Source organism: Urtica dioica, chromosome 9 (genome assembly GCF_054948205.1).
Source record: "Urtica dioica subsp. dioica isolate 48M chromosome 9, U.dioica_male_clone48M_v1_H2, whole genome shotgun sequence".
Taxonomy (NCBI): Eukaryota; Viridiplantae; Streptophyta; class Magnoliopsida; order Rosales; family Urticaceae; genus Urtica; species Urtica dioica.
In genome coordinates, this window is record NC_142764.1 from 20,649,728 (window position 1) to 20,677,615 (window position 27,888).

At 38.7% G+C, this 27,888-nt stretch overlaps 4 protein-coding genes across 5 annotated transcripts; 1 reads left to right on the forward strand and 3 right to left on the reverse strand.

The window, feature by feature from the left end:
* Positions 1 to 1,852: 1,852 nt before the first annotated feature.
* LOC149385677 (uncharacterized) lies at positions 1,853 to 26,680 on the reverse strand. 2 transcript variants are annotated; one of them, XM_089627504.1, is made up of 2 exons: positions 25,659 to 26,680; positions 1,853 to 3,580 (listed from the first exon to the last, which is right to left on the reverse strand). In XM_089627504.1, the coding sequence occupies exon 2, from the start codon at positions 3,557 to 3,559 to the stop codon at positions 1,922 to 1,924; it is 1,638 nt and encodes a 545-aa protein (XP_089483630.1). In that variant the 5' UTR covers positions 3,560 to 3,580; positions 25,659 to 26,680; the 3' UTR covers positions 1,853 to 1,921. The 2 variants fall into 2 exon arrangements, with proteins under 2 accessions (XP_089483630.1, XP_089483628.1); XM_089627502.1 differs by lacking the exon at positions 25,659 to 26,680 and adding an exon at positions 4,656 to 5,064.
* On the reverse strand, positions 12,398 to 15,203 carry LOC149385678 (uncharacterized). Its single transcript, XM_089626383.1, has 7 exons — positions 14,883 to 15,203; positions 13,890 to 14,738; positions 13,683 to 13,784; positions 13,445 to 13,574; positions 12,895 to 13,098; positions 12,541 to 12,771; positions 12,398 to 12,453 (listed from the first exon to the last, which is right to left on the reverse strand). The coding sequence occupies exons 1-7, from the start codon at positions 15,201 to 15,203 to the stop codon at positions 12,398 to 12,400; spliced, it is 1,893 nt and encodes a 630-aa protein (XP_089482509.1).
* On the reverse strand, positions 17,925 to 21,548 carry LOC149385679 (putative disease resistance RPP13-like protein 2). The gene has a single exon (XM_089626385.1). The coding sequence runs from the start codon at positions 21,546 to 21,548 to the stop codon at positions 17,925 to 17,927; it is 3,624 nt and encodes a 1,207-aa protein (XP_089482511.1).
* On the forward strand, positions 26,634 to 27,852 carry LOC149385680 (putative cellulose synthase A catalytic subunit 1 [UDP-forming]). Its single transcript, XM_089626386.1, has 4 exons — positions 26,634 to 26,708; positions 27,100 to 27,268; positions 27,356 to 27,480; positions 27,694 to 27,852. Exons 1-4 carry the CDS (start codon positions 26,634 to 26,636, stop codon positions 27,820 to 27,822), a joined length of 498 nt encoding a protein of 165 aa, XP_089482512.1. The 3' UTR covers positions 27,823 to 27,852.
* Positions 27,853 to 27,888: the final 36 nt, after the last annotated feature.

A 27,888-nucleotide genomic window follows, 5' to 3' on the forward strand; every position in this document is an offset into this window, starting at 1 on the left:
AGAAAATTCAAATGTTTTATTCAAGTGCCACATCATCCGCTTGACTATTTTTTTCATAAGTTTCCAAATATTGGCTATATAAAAAACGTGATGTTTGGAATGACCTATTAAATTACGGATTTCTAAGAAAAAAAACGCTAATATAGCATAAACTGTTGGTGTTGGGAGTCAAGACCAAGATGTAATCTAACGCTCTGCAATACCACCATACCGAGACTGATTCCAAAGTCTAAAAAGAGAAATGTTCATATATATATATATATATATATATTTTAAAAAAAATATATTTAAATATTTGACAGAAAGACTATATTTGTTATGATGTAGAATTACAAGGCAAGTTTTGTACGTTTTCAACATCAAGGGGTGAATTGTTAAAGGTGTTAGAGTTAAGGGGGCAATCCTGTAATTAATCCATAACTTTATTCATAAATTAAGTTTACAATGTCTGTTGTAGTACTACAATTGTACTATATCCACTCTAATAAAATGTATGGCCTATTGATGTGGCCCAACCCGAAAACTTGGCCTAAGAGCAAGCCTTAATCTTCTTGGAGCGTTTCGACATGCACCCCACAGCTCAATGCGGGGTCCAACTTCGAAAAACTATAATAAACTTTGATTGAATTGGGTTGATCATTTAGCTAATATCGTTGTGTAGTTTTTTTTACCATTGATTAGTCAATTTATTTTTACCATTGGTTATTGAACGTTTTTTTTTCTTTAATGAACATTATTGCCGTGTAAGCAAATACAGTGTAAATGTTCGTAAATTTTAGTTAATCTCCGTCGCTTTGTTAATTTATATTAATTATGGTAAATTTACATATGTGCAGCTAGAGCCGATTTCTTTCCTTTCCTTTAATACGCATTTAATACGGTATTTTTGTTTTCCAAATTTATTTTCTAATTTTGAACGGGATTTTATCATAATTACGTGTATTCATTATCTTGTTTGACTTATTCAATCAAATAAATATTTCCTTTCCCTTTTAATTACATCACCGAATCTCATATTATGAATTCAAAAAGCTGAAATTAAATTGCTGAAATTATAGCTGTGTAAGCAAATACAGTGTAAATGTTTGTAAATTTTTGTTAATCTCCGCTGATTTGTTAATTTATGTTAATTATGGTAAATTTTTTGTGCATTTATTGCATTAAATTTTCTCTTTTAATTACATCACCGAATCTCCTATTAAATTAGCTAAATATTCAATTAAATTGCGAAAAAATCTAAAATTAATTGGCTGTATACAATTCAAACCGGTCAAACGTGGGTTAGTGTTTTGATCAAGTAAGTATAAGAAAAATGGTAAATTAGGTATTTTATATCCTTAAATTTAAGTAAATGGCTAGATTGCAAAATTTACCAAACGTTGGTTAGATTCCAAAATCCATGTTTCAAAATGGCTACGTTGCTAGTTTACTCAATTATAATCCATATTTTCACTAATATTGTAAATGACATCAATACATAATTATAAACTTCTTCATTCCTTTCCCCATGCTGCGTTGGTTGAAATCCACCAACAGCCAAAAAGAGAGATGAAAGTGACGTGGTTGAAACTTGAGATCTTCAATATAGAGAAGACAGGCACAGCTTTTGCATTATGGTGTTTGTTTGTTTCTCATGAGTTCAATACGAGTTCGACGATAAAGACAGAAAACAATACATTAGACATCCCACATTTCATATTGAAAAGAAAACAAAGTCTAACGAGAGCTTTATAAGGTAAAAGTTTGTTATCAGCTGGTAAAATAAAATCATACATTAAGCTCATTATGCATCAGAACCTAAAAAAAAATGCGATTTATAATAACTAAAATGAGATTCCCTCTAAGTCAAATAATCCTTCATTTGCTGTTATTCCTCTACACACAGAAATATATGGTCGATGAAAGATAGAGAAAGTGACGATCAATTGATGACCAGCTTAGCCCGAGCATGGCCCTTGGAGACTTGATACTGCTCGGTGATCCCGAGGTGGGCCATGAGCAGCCACACGTGCGTGAGCAGCTCGCCGCCCTGCCGGAGCTGCTGCACGTGGCGGCTCCGATTGCAGCGGCTGGCAGCGTACGACACCATCTCCACCCACATGTGGCTCACCACCTCCCACATCTTCCCTTCCTCCCACCCCACCGACCTCAGGTCCTTCGCCAGCTTGCACGCCTCGAACAGCACCGACTTGCTCTTGTCTCCCTTCACTTCCAAGGGAAGCACCTTAGTGCTCACCTTCCTCAGAGCCGCCCGAGCGTCCTTCTTCGGGTCCCAGCCCTTGAAGAACTCGTCCCCCTCGGCTCTCGTGTCCTGCAACCTGATCTGCCCTATCCCCTCCGGCAGCATCGCCGGCCTCATCACCATCAAGTACATCATGTACTCCGACAGAAGCTTGCTGTTCGTCCTCGCTACGCTGTCCTGGCTGTTCCGCTTGTGGTAGCACAGGTCGGTGGCGATGTGCCACACGAGGACGCTCCGGTCGAACTCCGACCTAACCACGCTCCACCCCAGCTTCTCTAGGCAGTTCTCCGCCTCCAGAACCGACCCGACCCTTTGGTTTCGCACCTCGTCGTAGCCGCTGAACCCCGGGTCGAACCGCATCGACCGCCTCTTCAGCCGCGTGTAGATCAGCTCCTCCAGCTCCTTGGGGATCCTCGGCATCTCCTCATACCGGGTCTTCTCCATCGCGTCGTACAAGCGAATCCCTTTTTGGAGGTACTTCCACCTCGTTGGCTTGCTTTCGCTGCACATGCTTATCAGGTTGAACTGCGCGATCCTGTTCGACCACCTGTCCCGCTTCGGTGGGGACACCTTTGACACCGCATTGTACACGTGAAACGCCGGGCCGTTTTTCCGGCTGTTCAGCCACAGCATCGCTCTGTCCGAGCACGCCACCAAGGCCAAGGCGTAGATCTCGAGGGCGATTGCTCCGGTGATCAGAACGTAGGTGATACCCACGTCCAGGCTCTGATAAGGCGTCTTGTCGACACCGATGAAGAAGAAGAACACGACGAGGGTGGAGGAGAAGCTGACGAGGCGGACGACGCCACCCCAGGGAGAGAAGATCACGGCGGATTTTGTGTAAAAGACGTCGTAGACGAAGCTGAGTTCGATCTCGATGACCTTGAAGACGGCGTCGTAAGGGTTGGTCTGGAAGAAGAACCGGCTGTTCTCCATGTCGTTGAGGCTGAGGATGAGGTCTGCAAAGAGCTGTCTGAAGACGTCGAAGAAGCTCTTCGCATTACTCAGATAGTCCTCGCCGCGGAGGTTGTTGCTTGGCGCTGGGTCCATGGTGATGACATGCTCGCTGGCTTTGGAGGCCTCGAACATCGTGGTCGAAGAAACCTCGAAACCTTCAAGCCTCTTGCAGTGGAACTCGGCCATGTAGCGGGCGTAGTTGGGCCCCGGCTCTGGCGCGCTCAGCATCGACTTCCTGAAGTATTTGCTGCTCGCTCGTCTCTGAACCCATATCCGCTCCCCGATTTTCAGAAACCCGGCCACAAAAATTGGGACTGCTAGGTAGTTCAGTGCGTACGCTCCGGTCGAGGCCCGGACCATGATGTAGAATGCTACTGTGACCTGTACAGAGCACACAATTTAATTAGGGGATGTTCAATTGATTTTTTTTTTGGGCAAGAGCTATAATTTAAAAAACAATTACTCAGATTTATAATGGTTCACTTTTCGTGTAAGAGCCATTTTGTCAAGGCAGATTTCATTGTATTGAATATAAGGAAAATAAATTTAAAGTACAATCCTCTCATACGCTATGCAGAGTACGATCCTCCCGTACGTTGTACATTTGAAAAACCGCGCCCCAAAATAGTATTGAAAAATATGAGGATCAGCCTTTGCATAAGTTTTTCGCGCAGGCTATAAATGACAAATTGACTCAACAAAGTTATTGTTTAGGGGGCGGGGAGGTTTTAACGAGGTCCCGTTAACCTTTTTAAGAAAAAAAAGAAAAGAAAAAAAGGTTATTGTTTAGTTGTTTAAATATAAATATGTTTCAAGATATGTAAATTAATTAAAACCTTTGGTTATAATTGACTCTGGTAATGGTAACCTGAGCCTGCAACGGAGCCAGAGATTGCGAAATGAGATCTAGCCGGAAATTATGTTCTAGGGGGTCAGATGTTAAAAAATAAAAATGTAGCAAATAAAAATAAAATTCAAAATTAAAGTTTGAGAAATAGAAAATAATTTTTTTTTCCAGGTAGCGTCAATTTTACTTTACGATTAATAATTGCACGAATTAAACCACTACAAACGTCGAGATTGCAATTTAGTCAACGTTTCAATTATTTTTCGAATATAGTCACAAAATTTGATGTGACAAGTTATTTTCTGTTAATTTTTGTTATATTTGGATATTCGTATACTGTTAATTTCTATTAATGGTTAATTTTGCTGTTGATTTTTGTTATATTTGGATATTTGTATATTGTTAATTTCTATTAATGGTTAATTTTCCAAAACTAATCAAATGTTGGTCATTTATGAAAATAATTGAGTTTGTATATGACTAGTTAGCTACAGAACCCATAATAAATTTATTATGTAAACAAAAAAAAAAAGATTTTTAAGCGGAAGTGCACGTCTAGCTACAAGTCAACACATCAGTATATATGAACTAAGATGATTGATGGCTGACCTGGACGATAAGGGAGACTAAGTGACGCCACCAGAGCTCGTTATCTTCGAGGGAATAGGCGGTGATGGTGTCGGGCCCACCCAGGTGCAAGAGGATGAAAGGAGCCCAGAACGCTGTTATCGCGTGCTCGGGTTTTGTGAAATCCTCTTTGGCATCTCCGGCGCCAGACAACACTCCCAGCGCCACCATAGCCACCCATTCTGCCGACAAATACGAAGACCACACCACAAACTTGAGCCACTTCTGCGCCGATGTCTTCCTCCTGTTTCCCACCACGATCAGGATGGCTTGGAACGCAAGGCTCGCCAGCACCACACCCCGGATCTCCCATTTGCTCCAGAAGTCCCTCAACTTATCCGACAATATCAGTACCATAAGTTCCTGATCGGAGAAAAGTACGTCAACGATATATTTGTGGTGATAGACCCGAGCTATTGGTATCGCCAATGCAAGTGCGTACTTAGAACCCGGTTTATTTTTCTTGGTCAATGGTGAGACGGAGAGATGGGAAATTAATGGATCAGGTCAATGCAGTTTTAATGATTTAGTTTTTTTTTTTATTATGTAATTTTTATAGAATCAGATCGATCGACGTATATCAGATTGTTTATATTTGCTTTCTGGAATTGATATAATTGGAGACGATGTGGTACGATAAACAATGTTACAAGTAAATACGCTACAAGTCAACTAGGATATTAAACAAAGACGAAGTGTTGTTTTTTACGAGAAGGAATCAAAATTAGAAAATAAACAACTTTTGTTGCGTTGGTATTTTAGATGTATGAGACAGCTGTATATGGGCTACGGTAACTACTCAGATGACGATGGTTTTCACTCTTTCACATTTGCTCTGAAAATATTATAATGATAAAAATTGTCCATTTTTGAAATCGAATAGTCGATCATCAAAATGGAGATATATACGTGAAACAAATTGCAAGCAGAATCAGCGGTGGATCTAAGACAACGTTTTTTTTTTTTTTTTTTTTTTTTTTTTTCCATTAGTTATGTTTAAACTCTTTTTAGTGTATTTGGCCTCTCTTAAATTCATAATTGATTTAATTATGTCTTCAAAATATTTATTTATGACAACTGGACCTCCTTAAATTGAGTTTTTGGTTCCTCCTGAACTTACATGTGTGGGTTAGCTTGAAATCTACCATATTCAGAATTTATAGGCATATCAATTATCGACTGATACACCAACGAGTGAGCCATAAAATTTTTAATACTGCTATCGATTTTTAACGATTCAAATTTATGGGGGTACCGAAAGGTATACCCATAAATTTTATATAAAATATACTAAAGAAGGTCCAAACTCCAAGCCAATCATGAAACAAAATGTCATAAAATATTAAAATATACAGCAACCAAGGACCAAGGACTCAAGACACAATATTATAGAAGTTCTCACAAGTTTGACATAAACTACTTATTAGTTGTGCGTTAAGTGACGAGTTCATGAAAGATATGAGGTTGCACCTTATGTTGTTGACAATATTCCTTCAATGTCATGAAATGTTCATAAGTCTGAATGAAACTCTTTACATGCATGTCGTAGTTGTTCTCATATTCCACACAAATAAAAATCTGAGTGGGGGATACATCAGATATACCTATACTAGACTATGGCCATAATCGGCGTTGCAAAAAGAAGACTCAAACTCGAAGGTGGGGGAGGGTGACGAGGCAAGTAGGAATCACTAGGAGAAAACCAGGTTTTAGAAGCGATAAAAATCGCTTCTAAAGGCAAAAATCGCTTCTAAAAGTCATTTAGAAGCGACACATTTATAATTGAATACATTAAAATTCATTTAGAAGCGATACATTTAGAATTGAATACTCGCTTCCACCGCCGCTTCTAAAACCGAGTCTATTTCGCGGGAATTTGAATTTTAAAAACATGTCGCTTCTAAACAATTTCCTCTATTTTGCAGGAAGAGTTTTAGAAACCACATTACCCTATATATATATATATATATATATATATATATATATATATATATATATATAATGATTCCCCAAAATACTGTAGTTTCTACACGTAATTCTTAATATACTTTTTAAATTTTAATATTATATTATACATCTAAAATGAATTCCCCAAGTACTATAATTTTTACAATATTTCTTAATATACCCTTTAACTTCAAATATAGGGCAAACTAGCAACATAGCCATTTTGAAACATGGCTTTTGAAATCTAGCCCACGTTTGGTAAATTTTGCAATCTAGCCATTTACTGAAATTTACGGCTATAAAATACCAAATTTACCATTTTTCTTATACTTACGTGATCAAAGCACTAGCCCACGTTGGACCGATTTATATTGTATACAACAATTTAATTTCAGATTTTTGAATTCATAATAGGAGATTCGGTGATGTAATTAAAAGGGAAATAAATATTTATTGATTGAATAAGTCAAACAGGATAATGAATACACGTAATTACTCATGACCCGTTCAAAATTTGAAAATAAATTTGGAAAACAAAAGACCGCATTAAATGCGTATTAAAGGAAAGGAAAGAAATCGGCTCTACCTGCACATATGTAAATTTATCATAATTAACAGAAATTAACAAAGCAGCGGAGATTAACAAAAATTTACAAACATTTACACTGTATTTGCTTACACGGCTATAATGTTCATTAAAGAAATAAACGCTCAATAACCAACTTTGCCAAATATAGAATTTTTTAAAAATTCGAAATATATACACGTGTATTAATAACTTCGAAAATTTTGAATGATCAAACGTGGGCTACAAGTTTTTAAGCCAAATTCTAGTAGATGATATTATAGTAATTAACATCTTACATAATTAAGACACGTCATCATTTTTTGCTAGAGTGAAAATTTGTACGAAACGTTTTCTAGATTACAATTTCAAAGTTTCAGGTGGCTTAGTTCGACTAATTTTTGTTAAATATATATGTACATGTGGATGTAGTCTATAGTCACTTTATTTATTATTTTTCCCTCTCTTTTGCATATAATTGTGTTTGTTGTCAGGCTTCACTACATGCAATAGATTTATTTACGACAACGGATTTATTTAATTTTATTTATTTATTTATGAAAGTTGAGGGGTTTTTTTTTTTTTTTTTTTTTTTTACATTTTTCAAAATTTAGTACCACACTACTTGGGCATAAATATAATTAGCCAAATCAACACTTTAATTCTATTCCACCTAAAAACTATAAATTAATGTTAATGTTTACTTATTAGAACTTTCATATTTTAAAGTTATAATGAGTGTTGATTCAAAATGGTTTGACTAAACGTATATATATTAAAAAAAAAAAAATCTATCGCCAATGGTTAAACACGACACTTAAGAACTTAACCATTAGTCATTTATTTTTTAATGTATATTTATTTATATATGCGACCAATTAACACAATTTTATTGCTAATTCATTAAATTAATTTATGATTAAGTTTTTAAGAAGTTAATTCCCTAACTATTATTTGTTGTAAATACAACTATAAAGCGTAATATACAAAAAAAAAAAAAATATTAAGAATGAGTTTATATATATATGTTCAAGTTGTTTTTCCATTATACATAAATATTCTTACAGAGAAAGACATGCCATCCTAATGTTTATTTTGGTTCTTATTTTCTTATTGTTATGCATTAAAAAACTTGAAATAACATATGTGCCATTCTTTTAATTCTTAGTTTTTTTAATTTTATTTTTTTATAAGCAAAATTAAAATATATTATTTATTGTCAATTATTCATTTTGTTTAAGTCATTTAAACTTAAATATTCATCGGAGATCTCTATTAAAATAATGATAACTTTCCTAAAAAACATAATAATAATACCATTAAAGTAACTACTAGCATTTATCGAGAGTTTTTTTATATTTAAAATTCCATTCAAATTTTAGCATCATTATTTTGAATTTTTTAGAACTTTATAAATCTTAATTTTCTTTGTTTAATGTAAACTCATACAAACAATAATTAATTACTTCATTACTAATATAATTGTAGTTTTTTTTCTTCGTACATCTAAAATCTTAGGCTATTTATTTATGACAATTTATTAACTTTTCTATAGTTACATCCAGTGACGGAGCCAGGGAAGGGGGAATTGAGAAATATTTTTTAGGAGGGGCATTATTGAAAAAAAACTTACAAATTTGGGTAAAAAACATAATTATTAGTAAAATTTAGGGGTAAAATTATAAAAAAAGTATAAAAATTTGGGGTTAAAAAAATAATTTTAAAAAATTGAGGGGGGGCATTGGCCGACCCTGGCCCCCACCTGGCTCCGTCACTGACTATATCATCTATAAAACTTATTGTTTATCATATTTTACGCAATATATTTTTATTTACTAAGAAAATAATAAATAAATATAAACCGCAATAACGTGCGAGATTTACAGCTCGTGTCACTTCTAAATTCGTTCTCGCCATTTAGTGGGAAGAGAATTAGAAGCGACCCGCCGCTTCTAATATATATATATATATATATATATATATATATATATATTTATTAATTATTTGTTTTGTTTATATATAACTTGTATTTACTTTTATTTGAAATTTAAAATTACATAAAATTTATAAACAAAAGTTTCATTCATTTCCGGAAACGAAAAATATATGTAATGGTTGATCAAGCATACAAAGATAGTCCAAAGTAGACAACGATACAAAAGAACTAATAGTCTAAATAAAATCAAATTAACCTCCGAGACCGTTATTGGGACCCCGACCGTTGCTGTGACCACATGACTTGAATTGGGATGAACTTTTTGATGTAGGACCTATGTCGGTGCAGGTTCCTCGCATCGTGGTTGTGTCTCGGGTGTCTACTGGGAGCTATGAGGGACATCACTGCATACTTTCGCAAAAGACCATCGCGGGCTGGGTCACCCTCTAGACAAGTCTCAGGTCTACTGATACACTAGCCTCCGATTGAGATGCGACGAATGCGTAGGCCAAATCCCTCACTGCGCTCCGTAATAAGAAAATCTCGCTCTCATGCTCGCCCGACAATGAAATCCAACCTCTAAGTCGCGAAGTTGAGCTTCAAGAAGATCTAAACGAGGGATCAACAACCCTATTCCTATAGCTCAGTTTGGTCGCTTGCCGAGAATCTGCACAATCGCAGCCTGCTCCATATCGTCTAGGTCGTGACGTTGACCTTGCTCCTCTGCTTGCCGTTGTATATCACCAAGCCGCACCACGATCCGCCATTGGATATGAACCTCAAAAAATTAGTTAAATTAATTTATACATTAATCATTAGTGTAAATAAAACTTACGTAGGCGGTTTTAGCAGCATGCGTCATCCGCTCCCCGATAGTGTACTGATGGAGAGCTGCCCATGCCTCGAGCGCTTCAACCAGGTTCCAACTAGTTTCGGATCGTAGATGGCAACGTCCTTGGTATCCTTTTTCGCCTCTTAAGAAGCAACACTCGTCGTACTTCACTCGGAGAAAAAATATCTTTAAAAACGACGAAAGTCATTTCTAGAAGTCTGCTTCTAATATTCTTCTAATATTTACATTACAACAAAACATAGATGGCAACAAGTCGCGGCTAAATAGCCGATTATTGGTACTGCTCAAAATTAATTCTTAAAATGAAATAGCTTGATTAAGTGGTACTCTGTCAAATTTGCTCAAACAATTGGCTTATTTTCCCTCATTCTCTCATTAGGACTCTCTCTCTCTCTCTCTCTCTCTCTCTCTCTCTCTCTCTCTCTCCGAATTTCTTCGCCCAACTGCCGCCGTGATTTTCCCTCCGCCCTCTGATTATATTCGACAAAAATATTGGTTTATTTTTGGTTATGTTCTTTGGAGCTATTTAGGTATCGTTCCCCCATATTTTTGGGTATCGTTCACTACCGCAACAAACGTTTATTTTCTTCTTGTGTTGTTTCGTTGCAGATAGCTCTCAATCCACGGAATGAAGAAAGAAGGCAAAGGAAGAAAATATATTGAGTTTGAATACTCGATAGAGAAGAATCAAGGGAACGAAGAGAGCTCGTGAGAATCAAACGTTTAGAGAGAAAAGGAAAAGTAATGATTTCATATCTTGACCGAGATAGAAAACTCGTATTTAAAAAAAGTCAAAACAAGAAAGTAAAAACGACTAATAAAAGAACTTATGAAAGAAAAAACGACAAGCCATAATAAAAAGGCTGAAGATATTAAACCTAATAGCTCATAACTCCAAAACACCCCCTCAAGATGAACTTGGGCTGAAGATATTAATCAAGTTCATCTTGGACATGAGCCTGAGTAGCGTCGGAGAATGCAACGGCTTTGTAAGGATGTCTGCAATCTGTAGATGAGTCCGAATAGGCAATAAGCGCACCAATCCACTATTGAGAATATCACGTATAAGGGGTAAATCGATCTCAATGTGTTTGGTACGTTCGTGATATATTGGATTCGAGGAAATATACAAGGCTGCCTGATTGTCACAATATATCACTGAAGACATGTCAGAACAAATATGAAACTCCTTTGCTAGTTGCTTCATCCAAAGGACTTCACTCGTAGCAGCTGCAAGCGACCGGTACTCTGCCTCAGTGGAGCTCATTGACACCGTAGACTGCTTCTTTGACTTCCATGCCACCAAGGAATCCCCTACAAAGACACAATAGCCTATTATTGAACGCATAGTATCACCACATGTCGCCCAATCGGCATCAGAAAAAGCTCTAATTTTGTGTAGAAGAAGTTGAAGGATATAATAAGCCTAATCCTGGGTTAGACTTAAGATAACGCATAAGATGATGAGCGGCTTGTAAATGAGGCTGGCGAGGTGCTTGAACAAACTGACTAAGAGAATTGATAGCAAATGTGATGTCTGGTCTTGTAATTGTCAAGTACAACAATCGTCCAATAAGCCTTCGATAACCTGTAGCATCATCTAGCAAAATACCATCAGATAAAGTGAGATGTATTTTAGGATCCATGGGAGTCTTATTGGGTTTAGAATCCAAGAAGCCTTCATCTTCTAAGATTTGTAAAGCATAATGTCTCTGACACAGCATAATTCCTTTTGAGGATCTAGCGATTTCTAAACCAAGGAAATACTTGAGATCACCCAAGTTTTTAAACCCGAAAGCAGCACTCAGATAACTAATGACTTCAGATATAACACCCTTGTTAGGACCCGAGATGATAATATCATCCACATATAACAAAAAGACAATAAAAGAAGAACCACTCCCACGAGTGTATATAGAATAATCTGCTTTAGACTGTACAAAACCAATCTTCAAAACAGCGTCTGTAAATTTGATATTCCATTGTCTAGAGGCTTGTTTAAGGCCATATATAGACTGTAACTTACAGACCAATTTTCCCTGACCCCTTGATTGCTGATGTGGAGGTATGTATCCCATGGGCATATCCATGTAAACTTCCTCAAGGAGGTCGCCATTCAGAAATGCATTGCTTATGTCTAGCTGAGACAAAAACCAATGCTGTGAAGAGGCAATAGATAACATAAATTTGACTGATACTAATTTAGCTACTGGGGAAAAGGTATCTATGAAATCAACTCCATGCCGTTGAGTATAACCCTTGGCGACTGAGCGCGCTTTATGTCGTGCCAAAGTCCCATCAGAATTCATCTTATTGGTGTAGACCCACCTACACCCAATAGAAGTTTTATCTGCAGGCAGAGAAACAACAGACCATGTATTGTTGGCATGCATGGCTTCTATTTCTTCTGCCATAGCCTGTCTTCATGCTGCTGATTTGACAACAATCTGATAGTACAAAGGGGCTGAATGCACTGAAACTGAAGGCACAAGATTCTTAAAAGGCAAAGACAAATTCTCATAATTAAGTACTTTGTCAATTGTGTGCTTAGAGTTATAACGTAGACCTGTAGTTAATAAGCTGCAGTGATAGTCCTGAAAATAAGCTGGTGGGACATGTTTCCTTGAAGATTTCCCGGGAACAATATTAGTTGGTTGAGCAGATTCATGCTCAATAGGCTGAGAATGGTTATTATGAGTCCCAACATCTGTGTGCATCTGTTCTTGATCATGAATGAGGGATCTAATAGGAACACTCGGAGAGATATCATTATGTAAAAGAACAGGCAAACACATATCTTCAATAGGATCATGTGCAGCATAAGTATCACATATATTATGAAAAGGAAAAATATTTTCATAAAAAATGACATCTCGAGAAATCAGAATTTTCATGGAATCAATATCAAGCAGTTTATAACCTTTCACGCTTGGTGGATATCCAAGCATGACACATTTCAGTGCTCTTGGTTCAAACTTGGTTCGGTGTCCCTGTAGAGTGGAAGCAAAACACAAAGAACCAAACACACGCAAATGATCGTACTCAACTGCTTTGCCATATAAAATCTCATAAGGAGTCCGATTGGACAAATTCGGAGTTGGAGTTCGATTCATGAGATAAGAAGCTGTGAGAATACAATCAGTCCAAAACCGTATGGGAATCTTGGATTGAAATAATAAAGATCTAGCAACATTAAGCAAATGTTGATGTTTGCACTCAGCCACAAAATTCTGCTGTGGAGTCTCTACACAAGAGTATTGGTGTAAAATGCCATTTTTTGAAAAATATTCATTGAAAGACAACTCCCTAGCATTATCTGAGCGAAAGAGCTTGATAGTAGAAGCAAACTGATTATGATCACGTAAGCACAAAATCTTGGAATAATAGAATGAACATCAGACTTGCATTTCATTAAGAAAATCAAACAAACCTACTTTTGTCATCAACAATAGTTAAAAAGAATCTACGACCTTGATAGGAGGGAGTCTTATATGGACCCCACACGTCACAGTGAATAAGGTCAAAAGTAGATTCTGAGAACTTATTTGCAGAAACAAAAGACAAGCGATGATGTTTAGCCAAAGGACAAATGCAACATGGCTGAGAGTTATTATTATCAGAAACAAGAAAATTCAAACGAGGTTTTAACAAATCTAAACGCTTGTGAGATAAATGGCCTAGCCTTTGGTGCCAAGTTTCAACAGACACCTTATTCACATAGGCGGTGGGTTTGGCGATGCTCTTCTCATTGAGAATGTAAAGATCATTGCACACCCTACCCTTGCCAATCATCTTCAAGTGATTGATATCCTGTATGATAAAGGAATGATGATAAAAAGAAATAATCATATTTGATTCCTTAGTGAGAGCAGAAACAGATATGAGATTGAATTTGAAACTAGGCACATATAAAACGTTGTAAAGAACAAGATCAGAACTTAGTTTAACATCACCAATAAAAAGCACAGGAATAACAATGCTATTTGGCAAAGTAACTGTAGAATTCTGTACAGATCTGAATCTAAGGAACAAAGATTTCTTAGCACAAATATGCCTAGTGGCTCCGGAATCAAGAATCCAAGATCCTAAAATGGAATTATCTTGAGTGTGTATAGAGTTAGCCAAACCATTCAAACCTGCTTGGAATGATGTCATGTTGACGTCATTGTTGGTCTGAGCTGCTGTGATCAGTTGATTTGAGAGGTCGCTGATGAGTTGGTGGATCTGATCGGCTGAAAGAGTTGAAGAAGCTTGATTTGAGACAGATCCTTCAATCACTCCTCCAGATCCTGAAGCTTCCACAGCATTAGCTTGAGTCTTGGCTTTGAACTTATATCCTGGGGGATATCTGTGGATGTTGTAGCATTTATCCACGGTATGCCCCAACATCTTGCAGTGAGTGCAAAGATGACGATCTTTGGGCTTGAATTTCTTCGGATCGTCACGAGCGGCCATTGCCAGAGAATTGGATTGGTCATTCGTCGAGAATGTGTCAACTCCAATCGAACGTTGTGTCTCCTCTTCTGAAAGCATCGCGTATACCTTGCTTATTGGAGGAATTGGCTCCATTAGGAGCACCTGGCCTCTCGCGTGAGTATAGGTTTCGTTGAGCCCCATGAGGAATTGCATTACATACTCTGACTCTGTGAATTCACTCAATTTCGCTTTGCCTCCATAGGTACAGGCACACGTACACTTTGGTTTGAATTCACAGAGGTCTTGATGAACGGATTTGAGCTTGGTGAAGAAGACTCCGATCGAATTCTGGTCTTGATTGAGATTAACGAATTCACGTTGTAGCTGAAAGATCCTTGGGCCATTGCTTTGTTGGAATCGATCTTTCAGATCGTTCCAAATATCTCTTGCAGTGCCTCAAAGAAAAAGACTCGACGCAATCTCTTTGCTTACCGAATTCATTATCCAGGCAATGATTGTGCTGTTATTGAGACTCCATAGTCGAAGAAGATCTGGCTCTTCTGCAGATGGCCTCGCAATTGTTCCATCAATGAATCCAAGTTTGTTCTTGGCTTCAAGAACGATAAGCATCGCGTGACTCCACGGCATATAATTGGTTCCGATGAGGACATTGGAGACGAGGCTATCACCATTCGAGTCAGAATGATGGAGATAGTACGGCGAAAATTGGTCCTCGATGGTTGACCTAGGTCGAGGATTTCCGGTAACTCCGGTGGGAGGATTCTCCGTCGACGAGAACTCTGTGTCTGCCATTGATGCAAAGATCTTCAGAGATCAAGATCGAGAAAAGGAGAAAGAGCGATTCAGAGGAAGCGAATCTGCTCTGATACCATATTGAGTTTGAATACTCGATAGAGAAGAATCAAGAGAACGAAGAGAGCTCGTGAGAATCGAGCGTTTAGAGAGAAAATGAAAAGTAATGATTTCATATCTTGACCGAGATAGAAAACTCGGTATTTAAACAAAGTCAAAATAAGAAAGTAAAAACGACTAATAAAAGAAGTTATAAAAGAAAAAGCGACAAGCCATAATAAAAAGGCTGAAGATATAATTAAACGACTCAAAACATCAGAGAGACTTTCCTAACAGCTCATAACTCCAAAAAAAGAAACCGTGAGTTTTTGCGCTGAAGAGTAGAGTCAAAGACTCATTCACGCTGGCTATGCTTCAGGCCTCTTATTTTGGTTATAACAAATTACTCATCTACTTGGACTAGATAATCATCATATGAATTGGCTTGGATTCTTGCAATGGTTTTGGTGTATCTTGAGTTCCTTAACATTTTGATTTTAGATATGATATGTGGCCTTGCTGACATGACAAGTACTTAATTTATAACCACAACCTTCCGACCACAGCTCACGAAAATTGCTGACAGGATATACAGGGTCACTCTTATATTCAGCTACAACTGTAGCTTGCTGAACAAGTAACCAGGAGAAACGACATTAAAGCATCACCAGAAACGACTGCCAGGCTTGAAGATCGCTCGCTGACGTGGATAAGTGGATGGCAAGGATTAGAAGATCTTCAACGGCTGTGATTGACGCTGAGGAAGCAGACGGTTATTTTTTCTGTTATGAAGCTTTGTACTTATGTGTAGTTTTTTCTGTAATGTTTGGATAATGATTGAGAGAGTTTGTTAGATCTGAAAAACGCTAGAGAGAGAAAGCCCGAGCTCTTGACCATGTTTGTATCCGATCGATCTCAGAGAAGTGTGGATTGTGTGGTTGTATTTGTTCTTGGTGATTAGTGCAAATCGGACTACCTTTGCCTGAAGGAGTTCGCGGGGATGTAGGCTTGTTAACGCCGAACCTCGTTTGATAAAAAGCAAGTAATTGATTTTGAATTGATGTGTTTTATTTGTATTGAAGTGGTGCCATATATATAGGCAATAGCATTACATACACACGTTCAGAATAAAAGCAGTAAATTACAATGATTATTACATTTTTTTACATTCCTAATATGAGCCCAATATCAAGGAATGATATCAGTATATTACGTGTAGGATGAAAAGCAATAACTAATTGATATCAATCAAATATAAATGAGTAGTGATATCAGGGAAGAATAAAAACATTAATATGAAATAACATCTAAATATCAACATCGTCAACAAATCCGGTGTTCTTCTTTCTTTATTTGTTCATCGTTGTTTGGTTAATCTGTGTTTACGTGTTGATCAAGTTAAGTTCAAATACTGTGTAATTGGTGTTCGATCAATTTACAACAGTCACGCAGGGAAAAAGGCGTTGGGCTTCATCAAGGATGACCAGTCTCACAATACTGCGTAGCTTCTGGCCGAGGCGAGCAATGGACAGACCCACACCCTCGGTAAGATTCATGGAAACAAATAATTTAATATTGATTTGTTTTTCTTATTATTATTATTAGTAAAACAAGAGATTGGTTTGTGGATGATATTGGCTTATAGCTGCAAACATAAAATAAAAAAACCTTAGTAACTGGAAGAGAGGCAGAAGACTACATGTGCGCGGCCAGGGTCTTGATTTATCACTAGAATTTATGTTTTTGACATTTTACTCAACTCTTAAATCTTTGTGTTGATTATATGTTTGCTGTCCTTAGATTGTATTTTATTTTCTTGGATAGTTTCATATTGAACCAACATAGCTGTCTAATTACTAAAATGTCTGTGTGTTTCATATTTTTTTTTTCTTTATTGCAATCAGTTTATTATATTATTGCTGTCGTCAAATTTTTTTTAAAAAAAGTATCAGCGACTCCTTAAAGAGTCGCTGTTTCTTCTATATTGTCGCTCTCTAGTCTCAACGATAGCCGCAGCTAAAATAGCGACGGAGCTTCAGCCGTGATATTTGTCGCGGTTGAAATACTTATTTGTTATAGTGAATTACTATGCATATGATAGTTAATAATGTTTACAATTCGTAAAATGAAAGAAATAACTACGTTAGCCCATGATGATTTGTTTTTGGTATTCAACTCCTTAATTGCATATTTCGAATATATAGCTAATTTTAATTTGGGAAAAAATGTAAAACTCTCTAAAAAACATAATTTATTTTTCATTGGTATCTTCAATATAATTAGTACTGATATTACTAAAATACTTTTTACAAACAACACGTAAGTTTTCGTGTAAAGAAACAATGAAACTTTTTATGTAGCCCATAAATACCGAAATCAGAAATCATGTATATCCAATCGATAAGTATTAATGGGCAACCAGAATAATCGATAAGTATGCACTAGGAAGACAAACCAAACAAAAAAACAGTAAATCTAAGCAATTTTTCACATTCCATCCTCTTAAAAAACCTCAAACCAAAATGTCTACTGTACAACTACGAAAAGAAAAATTCAGGTGCACCTTTGTAAAAATACTTAATCTTGATCTTTAACTTAATCAATGTTTTTCCAGTCGATAAGACAGACAAAATAATGTCTTAAATATAACATTAACCATCAGTGAATTTAGTAATCTCTTACTTAATCACTTTCACTATCCGAGTCTTCTTGGAGCAGTTCTTTGATCTTTTTTGTGATGTTGGGACAGTGAAAGACTATTTCTGACGAATTATCCCTCGCTGCTGCGAACTCGTTGTTGATAAATTGTTCGTGATGAGCCATATTGGTCAACTTCAACTCTTGGAGGGTCATCAAGTTGGTCAAGCCTTGGGTGATCATCAGCTTATTGCAGTTTCTAATCTCAAACTCTCTGAGATTTGGCATCGCTCCGGGCATGATTTTCAAGCTTTCCAAGTTGGGCAGACTCCAAATATGTAGAACCAGCAGTTTCGGAAAGTTCGTCTCGTTGAAAACCATGTGATTCCCCGTGTAAGATTTGGAAAGCAATGAGAGAAACTTTAGCTCGGAAAGCCTCGCTAGCTTCGGGACAGGGTCGTCACAAAGTTCGGAAGCGGATAGGGTGAGTTGGGTGAGGTTTCCCGGGAGGTCGTCCAATACAGTTGAGTTTTCTAGCTTTCCCAAGAAAAAGAGGTTGGTGAGGCTATTTAGGCTTGACAGAGGCTTCAGCTTCAGCTCTCGAGGACGGCCATATTTGTTGATCGACCTGAGGCTCAGAGATACGAGTTTGGTGAGTTGGGATATTCCTGCTCCCAACAGATTTTGCTGCTTTAGCGGCAATTGAGATATCGTCACTCCCAAATGCTGCAGGTTGGGAAGCTTGTCTAGGCCACTGCATAAAGCACTGCCTTCACGGTCAAGAAATACGCCGCTTAGAGTCTGCAGATTCTTCATCGAACTCAACTTCGGAATGAGCTTGATCCGACAGGTTTCACTCAGGTAAAGATGTTGAAGGGCCTTCAATTTCCAAATGGTGGCGGGGAGACTCTGAACAAAAGTGTGCTTCAAATCCAGCGTTCGAAGCTGCGACAGTTCTCCGATCGTGTCCGGGAGCGTCTCGATGAAAGTCCACCTCAATCCCAGGTAGGTGAGCTTCTTGAGCTTCCCGATTGTGTTTGGCAACTGAGGCCTGAAAACGCCCTCGAGGTCGAGAACCAAGAGCTCCCAGAACTTCCTATCCCTGCTGGCTATGCCCTTGAGCAGGAAGTTACCGATGTCCTCGTTAGGCTTGTTTCCGTCGCTGGTGTCGAAGAACATAATGGACTTGGGATACTTCTCCACTTGGAGGACAACGTCGGAGTTGAGGCCTTGGACGCTGCGCGCGGCGCTGTTGTCCTGGTCGTCAAAGCAGTACGCCAGCTGGCGGTCATGGCACGCAAAGAGGGACCAGGAGCGTGCCCGGATGACCTTGTTCCTGGCATCCCTCACCCAGATGTACCTCAGGGTTCTCGGGAATCGGCACGTTTGGATCGCTCCGTTGCGCTTCCTGTTCACGATCTGGATCACGTTACGGTCGACCAGATCTTGGAGACATGTGGTTGCGTCCTTGTCGCTCTGGACCGAGCCCGAAGCCACCCACAGAGCCAGCAGCCTCCTGGCAGGGATTTTGAAGTCGGCCGGGAAGAATTCCGAGTACCAGAAGCATTTCGCAAGATCGGGCTTGGACTCGAAATCGTCTTTGTTGATACGCCAAGTTATCAACCACTGGTTCCGGGCGATGTGATCGCGGTCGAGAACCTTGCTCAACTCTTCCTTGTTGATGTCCTTCCTGAACAGCAGATAAGCGAGATGCATGATAGCCAGAGGAAGTCCTCCGCTCCTCGCCATCACTCTCTTTGCCAGCGATTTAGTCTCTGCGTCCACATTTGCTGGGAAATTTACCATCTGGGTGAATAACTCCCAACTCTCCTCTTCCGTCCTCAACCTCATCTTGTGAGTTCTTGCGGGATTCGCGTATTCGGAAACTTCCTTCGACCCAGTCGTCACAATGACAACCGTCCTGCTATTTTCTGGAAACACTTGTTTCAGGTTGTCCCAAGCCCTCTTCGACGGAAGGTTGTCAAGAACCACCAGGCAAGCGTGGTTCGTCAGGAAGTTGCGTATCTCGCGAACCCAGAAATCGTTGTCGCCTCTGTGGTCTGGAGGGAGGATCAGGATCTTCCTACCAATGCTTGGAAGCAGCCGAGCCACGTCGCAATCAGAGTCGTCGTTGGAGAAGGTGACCATGCTGGTTTTGAATTTCGTCATGATGGAGGAGTTGTTCAAGATCTCCTTGGCCAGAGTAGTCTTGCCAATCCCTTGCGTCCCCACGATCGACAACACTGCGGGTCTGTTCCCACCTGCTTCTCCGGAGAGCGCGACGAGAATCGAGACCAGCCCATGAACGTCCTCGTCGAAGCCCACGGCAGAGCACGAGTCGCTCATCACCTTGACGCTGCACACCCGAACCATCTCCTCGAGGAGTTTCACAGCCGCGCCGATCTGAGCGATCTCGCTCGCCTCCAACACGCCTCTCACGCGGCTCTCGACCTCCATTGCCGTGCTCCTCAGAAGCTCATAGCAAGCCTCTCTGGTGTGGATCGCCCCTTCCTCCGCCCTCTCCTCCTTCAAAACCCGCTCCACGCTCTCCACGTCTTTGCACAGCTCTGAAACTTTGCAGTGGAGCTGAGACTCGGCCGTGATCTTGTGATCCAGCTCCCGCCGTATATCTACGAGGATGGAAAGGACGTCCCTTCCACCGTCTCCGGCGCGATTGAGCCTCCGCCGGACACACTTCTTCGAAATCCGTCTGAGGAAGCGGATAGAGTACCGGGACTTGGCTTCTAGAAGGTCAGAGAACTGGCGGTCGAAGTAAGCGATCTTCTTCCCGATCTTACACCTCTCGAGCCAGTCCCGGAAGCCATACACTTTAGGCCACCTCACCATCCTCTGTTCTTCCCTCGCCGAATCGATGATGGAGTGCTTGGTGCTCTCGATGACGTCCAGTGCCTCTCGCAGCCACGCCTTCTCGATCGCGGTCTCCGGCTTAGCATACCGGAGGTCTGTGACCAGAGCGTAGACGAGCATCACCTTTATCACCGCCAGCCTTACCTGCCCCGCCAGTTTCCCCTGGAACGAGTTCTGGCCCGTCACGGTGAGCTGTTCCAGGGACGACCTGATCTCGTGATTTAAAGGGTCTTTCAGGCCGAGGAACTCGTTGCTCCTCTGGCCGATCGGACGGTCCTGCAGGCTCCGAACCTGCTCTCTCGTCTGCTCCAGCAACTCGCTTATCTTCGCCATCAAAGCCCGCTGGTCGCGGACGTTCTCTTTGGTCTCCCTCGCGACCCTCTTCATGTCGATGGCGTTGTCGATGGTCGGAAGAAAGTCGATGATTAGCCTGCTCTTGAGAAGCGTCCGGGTGTTTGACAAGCTCTCGAAGTCCCTCATCACCCGCCACATTGAGTCCCTCAAGTCGCTGATTTTCTTCACGTTGATCCCTCTCAGCGACTGGCGTATTTCTTTGAGGCTGTTCAGCTCTATCCCTTCGATCTGGCTCGTCCTTCTCTTGATCTGCTCCACCGAGTAAGTCACGTTATGGAAGTCCGTCAAAATAGCATCCAGAAACTTGTGTTGCCTCTTCACCCACTTGCATTTCCGATCCGAGTAATTAAACAGCCAGTTCTTTGCCCACTTGCAACACAGAGCCAAGAAAAACAGTAGCGCTAAATAAATGCCGATTTTCTGCGAAGACACGGTTTTGTCATTCATGGCGAAGTTTCCTCTAAAACAATTTTCTAGTTTGTTGGTAATCCTTTTTATTTTTTCAGATGCTTTGAGTTTTCTCGCAAAACACTTTGTGCTGCACTACGACTTCTGATCACATCGACGATATATTCATGTCAACCATTGACCATACGAGATTTCAGGAGTTGTAATTTCCCCCTCACACAATTATATTTGTTTATTCTGGCAGCCGGTTTTGACGGCATGTTTGAGCTCTTTACTTGGTATTATATAGTATATGAATGAGCGTCAATCGCATCCAACGTTCATACTTGATGAATCAGCTCAGCAAACTCATTTCGTCTTTTATCAAGTTCTAATCTAATGCTTTCTTTTAACCTTTTTTCGACTACATATCAACAGCGTCGGGATTGATATATATCTTTAGATAACGTTTTCGTTATGAGATCTCAAGTAGTAATAATGTTGTTAAAATTATATTTTATGGTATACTGAAATTACACAACATACCTTTATTTTTCGACCAATTTATGGTAAGAAAATAAATTTCTCATTACTGAATAATAACGTCGCTTATACAAATAAAATAAATCTTAATATAACTCGAATAATAGCATACGCCAAAGAAAAATCACCAACGAAGAATATGTTTGTCTAGTTGTATCATTATTTGAAGGACTTGGCTAGGACAAATTTTCACTGGGTTACAGAAATCGAACAAAACTCGTAACAGTGTAGTACTTTCTTTTAACTTTCATATTATTATGCAGTGACGGAGCCAGAAAAGTAAACCAGGGGGGGCTAATTTGAAAAAAAAGTTTCAGGGGGGGCTTGATTGTAAAAATTTTATAAAAATTGGGCCAAAAGTATAAATTTTTAAGTAATTTTTTTAAAAAAAAGGGCAAAAAATGCAAAAAAAAAAATTTGAGGGGGGGCTTAAGCCCCCCCTGGGCCTATAGTGGCTCCGTCACTGTTATTATGCATGTTGACTTCTTCGTGGGATAGGCGAGAGTGGGTGCTTAGTCTATGATTTGTCATACAATGACATGTGAGCTACATATAATATATTAGCTATCACCGCTTCATAATATATATATATATTTTTTTGTCATCTTCCGTAAATTTCTGTCAATACTCTATCGGCAACCAATTAACTAGCGACATTTTGAACATTCAGATTGTATCGGTCCCTGTTACATTAGCACCGTTCAGATTGCTGCAAACCCAGTCCTCCATGCCCGGACAAAACATATCGAAATTGACCTCTACTTCGTTAGAGAAAAGGTCCTGCATCGCCAACTTGATGTGCGCCATGTTCCTGCCATCGATCAGACGGCTGATGTTCTCACCAAGCCCATCTCCAGCCTTCATTTTCCTGTCTTGCGCTCCAAGCTTCGCGTTGAGTCGCTCTCTACGCTCGGCTTGCGGGGGGCTGTTAGTGTTAAGTAAAGAAGTGACTTGTAGTTTCTTTACTCCTCTTCTGTTACGTGTCGTTTTATCTCTAGTACCAGTAGTTGTCGTTTGTGTACTCTCTAGATCGATAGCTATAAATACTGATCCATGTGTACGGTATTCATTATCAATGAGATCTTTGTTACTCATTTGATCCCAAACACTCTCTCGCTCTAACTCTAACAGTCCCAAAGCTTGATATAAAATTATATGTAGTGCAAAGTAGGGTTAATTATATACCTTTTCTTTGTCGCGTCTTTTTTTTTTCTTAGTCAAGGGTGAGAGATATCTTTAAAAATTCATCCAGAGATGTAAAATGGATCAGGTAACATTTTGAAAGCCTGGTTTTTGTCCTTTCGTCATTGGATCCATTAGGTATATAGTGATATTTACATTTTGAGATTGCTATTTAGTCAATGCTTGATAAATATTTGATAGATAATCATATTCACGTTTTTACACGCTTAAATTGACGTAAATGTCCCACTCTTTTATTTCAATGAAAGTGTAAATCAGAAATGTCAAGTCATGTTTGTAACTAATTACCAAATATTTACTAAAAGTGGCTATATAACAATCCCAAACGTCTAAAATAGTTAGTTACCTAAATTTTTGTTTAAATATAAATTACTGTGAAATTGAGTGAATGTGTTTTTTTATAATGATATAAGTTATAGGGCACTATAAGTAAGTGACCATTTTGAAACGTTGAAATTTTAGCAAATGTTTGGTTAATATTTGAAAATTAGCCACTAAAATTATTAACTAACCAAAAGAGACAAAATACCCTTTGACCAATTTAGGTAATATATATATATATATATATATATGTATATATATATATGTATATATATATATATATATATATATAAAATGACCACAATTTATTGTTGACATTGAATAATTAAATGCTCAAAATAAGCGATTATTTTGACTTGAAAATTCCCAGAAATACTTGCTAGTAATAATTGTAGATTCGTGTATGCGCTCAAAATTGAATGTTAATAATAGTTAATAATTGTTCATCTTAGTCAATACTTGTTAGTACTAGTTAATAGGCTAGGTAATAATATTAGTTAATGCTTGTCAGTATTATCAGCGTCTGCTCTAAAACATGGTGGCGATGACGGGTGTCCGTTCTTTTGCTCGGCGAAATCCGATCATCCCTCGACGTCATATACAATCAACAATTGATCACCCTGTCAACTCCGCAGCGATGAAGCTCGTGTTCATGTGGCCTTGGTGGAAGTTCCTGAGGTCAACGTTGTTGAATCATTTACCGTCGAAGAAGACTCGGGTCTCGATTTTGTCATAGTAGACGCGTATCTTAATAAATGAGGCCGCACCAAAACCTATCCGTCCCCTAAAAAGGTGCGACAGATAGGAAAGCGTTACCCCATTTCCTCACCGGTTAAAGCCTATCAAACGGTTCTGCACAAAGAGCATAACATCCCCAAAATACAAAAATCAAGTAAAGCCTATAAGTCAACTATGACACTACCTATACTAACTATATTAAGTTGTGTTTTCGATGCGAAAGATTGAAGATAGAAGATATAAAAACTTTTTATTTTGGAATCTGATCATAACAACTTTATAAGACAGCTGTATCTGGGTGTAACGTCGAATCTATGATTTCCTTCATTCACAAGGATCCACTCCTTACGGTGTTGCACTATCTGATAAATCCAAAATAGGATAATATTAAATTCATAAAAAAATCCATTTTAATATGAAACTTAGTCAAAATTAAACGCAATGTGGTTTACTATTTCCTACGTATTACAGATGACGTATTTATGAAAATGTAATGTGATATTTTGTCCGCGCTTCCGAATTAATACATTTAAGTTTTCACATGCCCATCCATTTTAAGAATATACTTGTTTTCAACAAAGTTATTGTTTAGGGGGCGGGGAGGTTTTAACGAGGCCCCGTTAACCTTTTTTTTTTTTTTTAAATAAAGGTTATTGTTTAGTTATTTAAATATAACTATGTTTCAAGATATGTAAATTATAATTGACTCTGGTAATGGTAACCTGAGCCAGCAACGGAGCCAGAGATTGCGAAATGAGATCTAGCCGGAAATTATGTTCTGGGTCAGATGTTAAAAAATAAAAATGTAGCAAGTAAAAACTAAAATTCAAATTAAAGTTTAAGAAATTTAATATAATTTTTATTTCAGGTAGCGTCAATTTTACTTTAAGATTAATTGAACGAACTAAGTCACTACAAACGTCGAGATTGCAATTTAGTCAACGTTTCAAATATGTTTTGAATATAGTCACAAAATTTGATGTGCCAAGTTACTTTCTGTTAATTTTGTTATATTTGGATATTTGTATACCATTACTTTCTATTAATGGTTTATTTTGCTGTTAATTTTTGTTATATTTTGGATATTTGTATATCGTTAATTTCTATTAACGGTTAATTTTTCAAAATTAATCAAACGTTGGTTATTTATAAAAAAAAAAAAATTTGAGTTTGTAGTATATGACTAGTTAGCTACAAAACCCTTAATTTTATTATGTAAACAAAAAAAAAAAATTAGAGGAAGTAAATGTTTATTTTCAATTAAAAAGAGATAAAAAAAAAAGAAAAAGATTTTTAAGCAGAAGTGCATGTCTAGCTACAAGTCAATACATCAGTATATATGAACTAAGATGATTGATGGCTGACCTGGACTATAAGGGAGACTAAGTGACGCCACCAGAGCTCGTTATCTTCGAGGGAATAGGCGGTGATGGTGTCGGGCCCACCCAGGTGCAAGAGGAGGAAAGGCGCCCAGAACGTTGTTATCGTGTGCTCGGGTTTTGTGAAGTCCTCCTTAGCGTCTCCCGCACCGGACACCCATAGCCACCCATTCTGCCGACAAATACGAACACCACACCACAAACTTGAGCCACTTCTGCGCCGATGTCTTCCTCCTGTTTCCCACCACGATCAGGATGGCTTGGAACGCAAGGCTCGCCAGCACCACACCCCGGATCTCCCATTTGCTCCGGAAGTCCCTCAACTTATCCGAAAGTATCAGTACCATCAGTTCCTGATCGGAGAACAGTATGTATTGTAATTCCAGGTTTAGATACGAAGTAGAAACGAATTTGGGAAATCTCTCTCTCAGAATGAGTCGAGAGCCAAATGTGAATATTGCATTCTATTGAACCATTACAGACTGCTTATATAGACAATAAGCAAATGACTAACACTAACAGACTAATCAAAATGACTTATCGTTTTGAATACAAAGGAAAAAGAGTAAAGTAAAACGACACAACCAGAACTAACAGACTATTGTGTACAACGGAGAAGACAGCTCGGAGAAGAACTTGATCGTGCGAATGAAGGAAAAACTCGCGCAATCCATCAAGAATGAATTCGCCGCATTCTAAAAGACCCGCCGGAGAATCTGGACAATGGGATTTGAGGGTGAGATCGTCGGACTGATATTGATGTAGGAACACTGCAGCTTCACAGGCGAGGTAGGAGGAGCAGCGGAAGGTCTTGATGACATAGACACGGCGGGACTCACCGGAGACGAATTTTGATGGCTCGACACGGTGGGACTCGCCGGAGAAAGATCCTGATGGAAGATGAGCCATGGCGTGATGATCCGAGATTGACTCTGGCAGACGAAGTGTTCACCGACGAGAAATGTTATGTCAAGACTCCATCTTTCAGCGCCGAAACAACGTCGGAGTGAGGAAATTAATGGATCAGGTCAATGCTGTAAAATGATTTAGTTTTTTTTTTTATTATTATTTTTTATTTTTTTATGTAATTTTATAGAATCAGATCGACTTGTATCAGATTGTTTATATTTGCTTTCTATAATTGATATAATTGGAGACGATGTGGTACGATAAACAATGTAGAATTACAAATACATTATTCACTTCATTATCTCATAGCAATATAATAGTTATCTGTTACAGAGTTCGACATATTCTTTTTAAATATGATAAAGATAAATGTAAGTAAGATTTAAATTTATTCTATAATGTATAGGTATAGGATAAAGTAAATTAATCACCCAAGACATACTGAGGCTTCTTAACAAATGTAAAATTTATAAACTAGTCTATTAGCAGGACAATTAATTTTTATCGTATTGTCGAAGAGCACTTGTCGTGTGTGTGGGGACGAGATCGGGTGCAACGAGAACGGAGAGGTGTTCTCGGCGTGCCACGTGTGCAAGTTTCCGGTGTGCCGGCCGTGCTACGACTACGAGCGCAGCGACGGAAACCAGTGTTGTCCTCAGTGCAACACTCGTTATAAGCGCCACAGAGGTGTACGATACTACGTACGTTTCCGTATCTATGCGCTGAGAAAGTTTCGTGAAAACTTGTGGCCTACGTTATTATTATCCTGTTCAGGTTGTCCCAGGGTCGCTGGGGATGATGAAGAAGAATTCGATGGAGAACATTTTGACGACGAGTTTCCAGTTAAGAATCATCTTCAGCTTGATCACTCAGATCAGAATCCTCTTGCCAACGACTCGGTAAAAAAAAAAAAATTATTTTCCGGAAGATCTATTTGAAGACATTTTCAGGGCAATTATAAATAATTATAACAATAATAACAGTAATCAGCAATGGCAGCCCAATGTTCACGCTTTCTCTGTGGAGGAAGTGGTAATTGGATTTCCTAATTGATATCAGAAATATATATATAGACATTCAATTAATTGCGCTGCTGTGATTGGAATGTGTAGTTGCTGGTAAGGAATTTGAGGGAGAGAGAGAAGGTTATGGCAATGAGTCCAATGAGGAATGGAAAGACAGTGGAAAAGTGGAAGCGAGGCAAGAAAAGAGAGGAAATGTGCTCAGCAAAGACGATGTAAACAACGTTGAAGCCGATGAGGATGATTACATGCAAGTCTCAAATCACCTCTCAATAAAAGAATAAA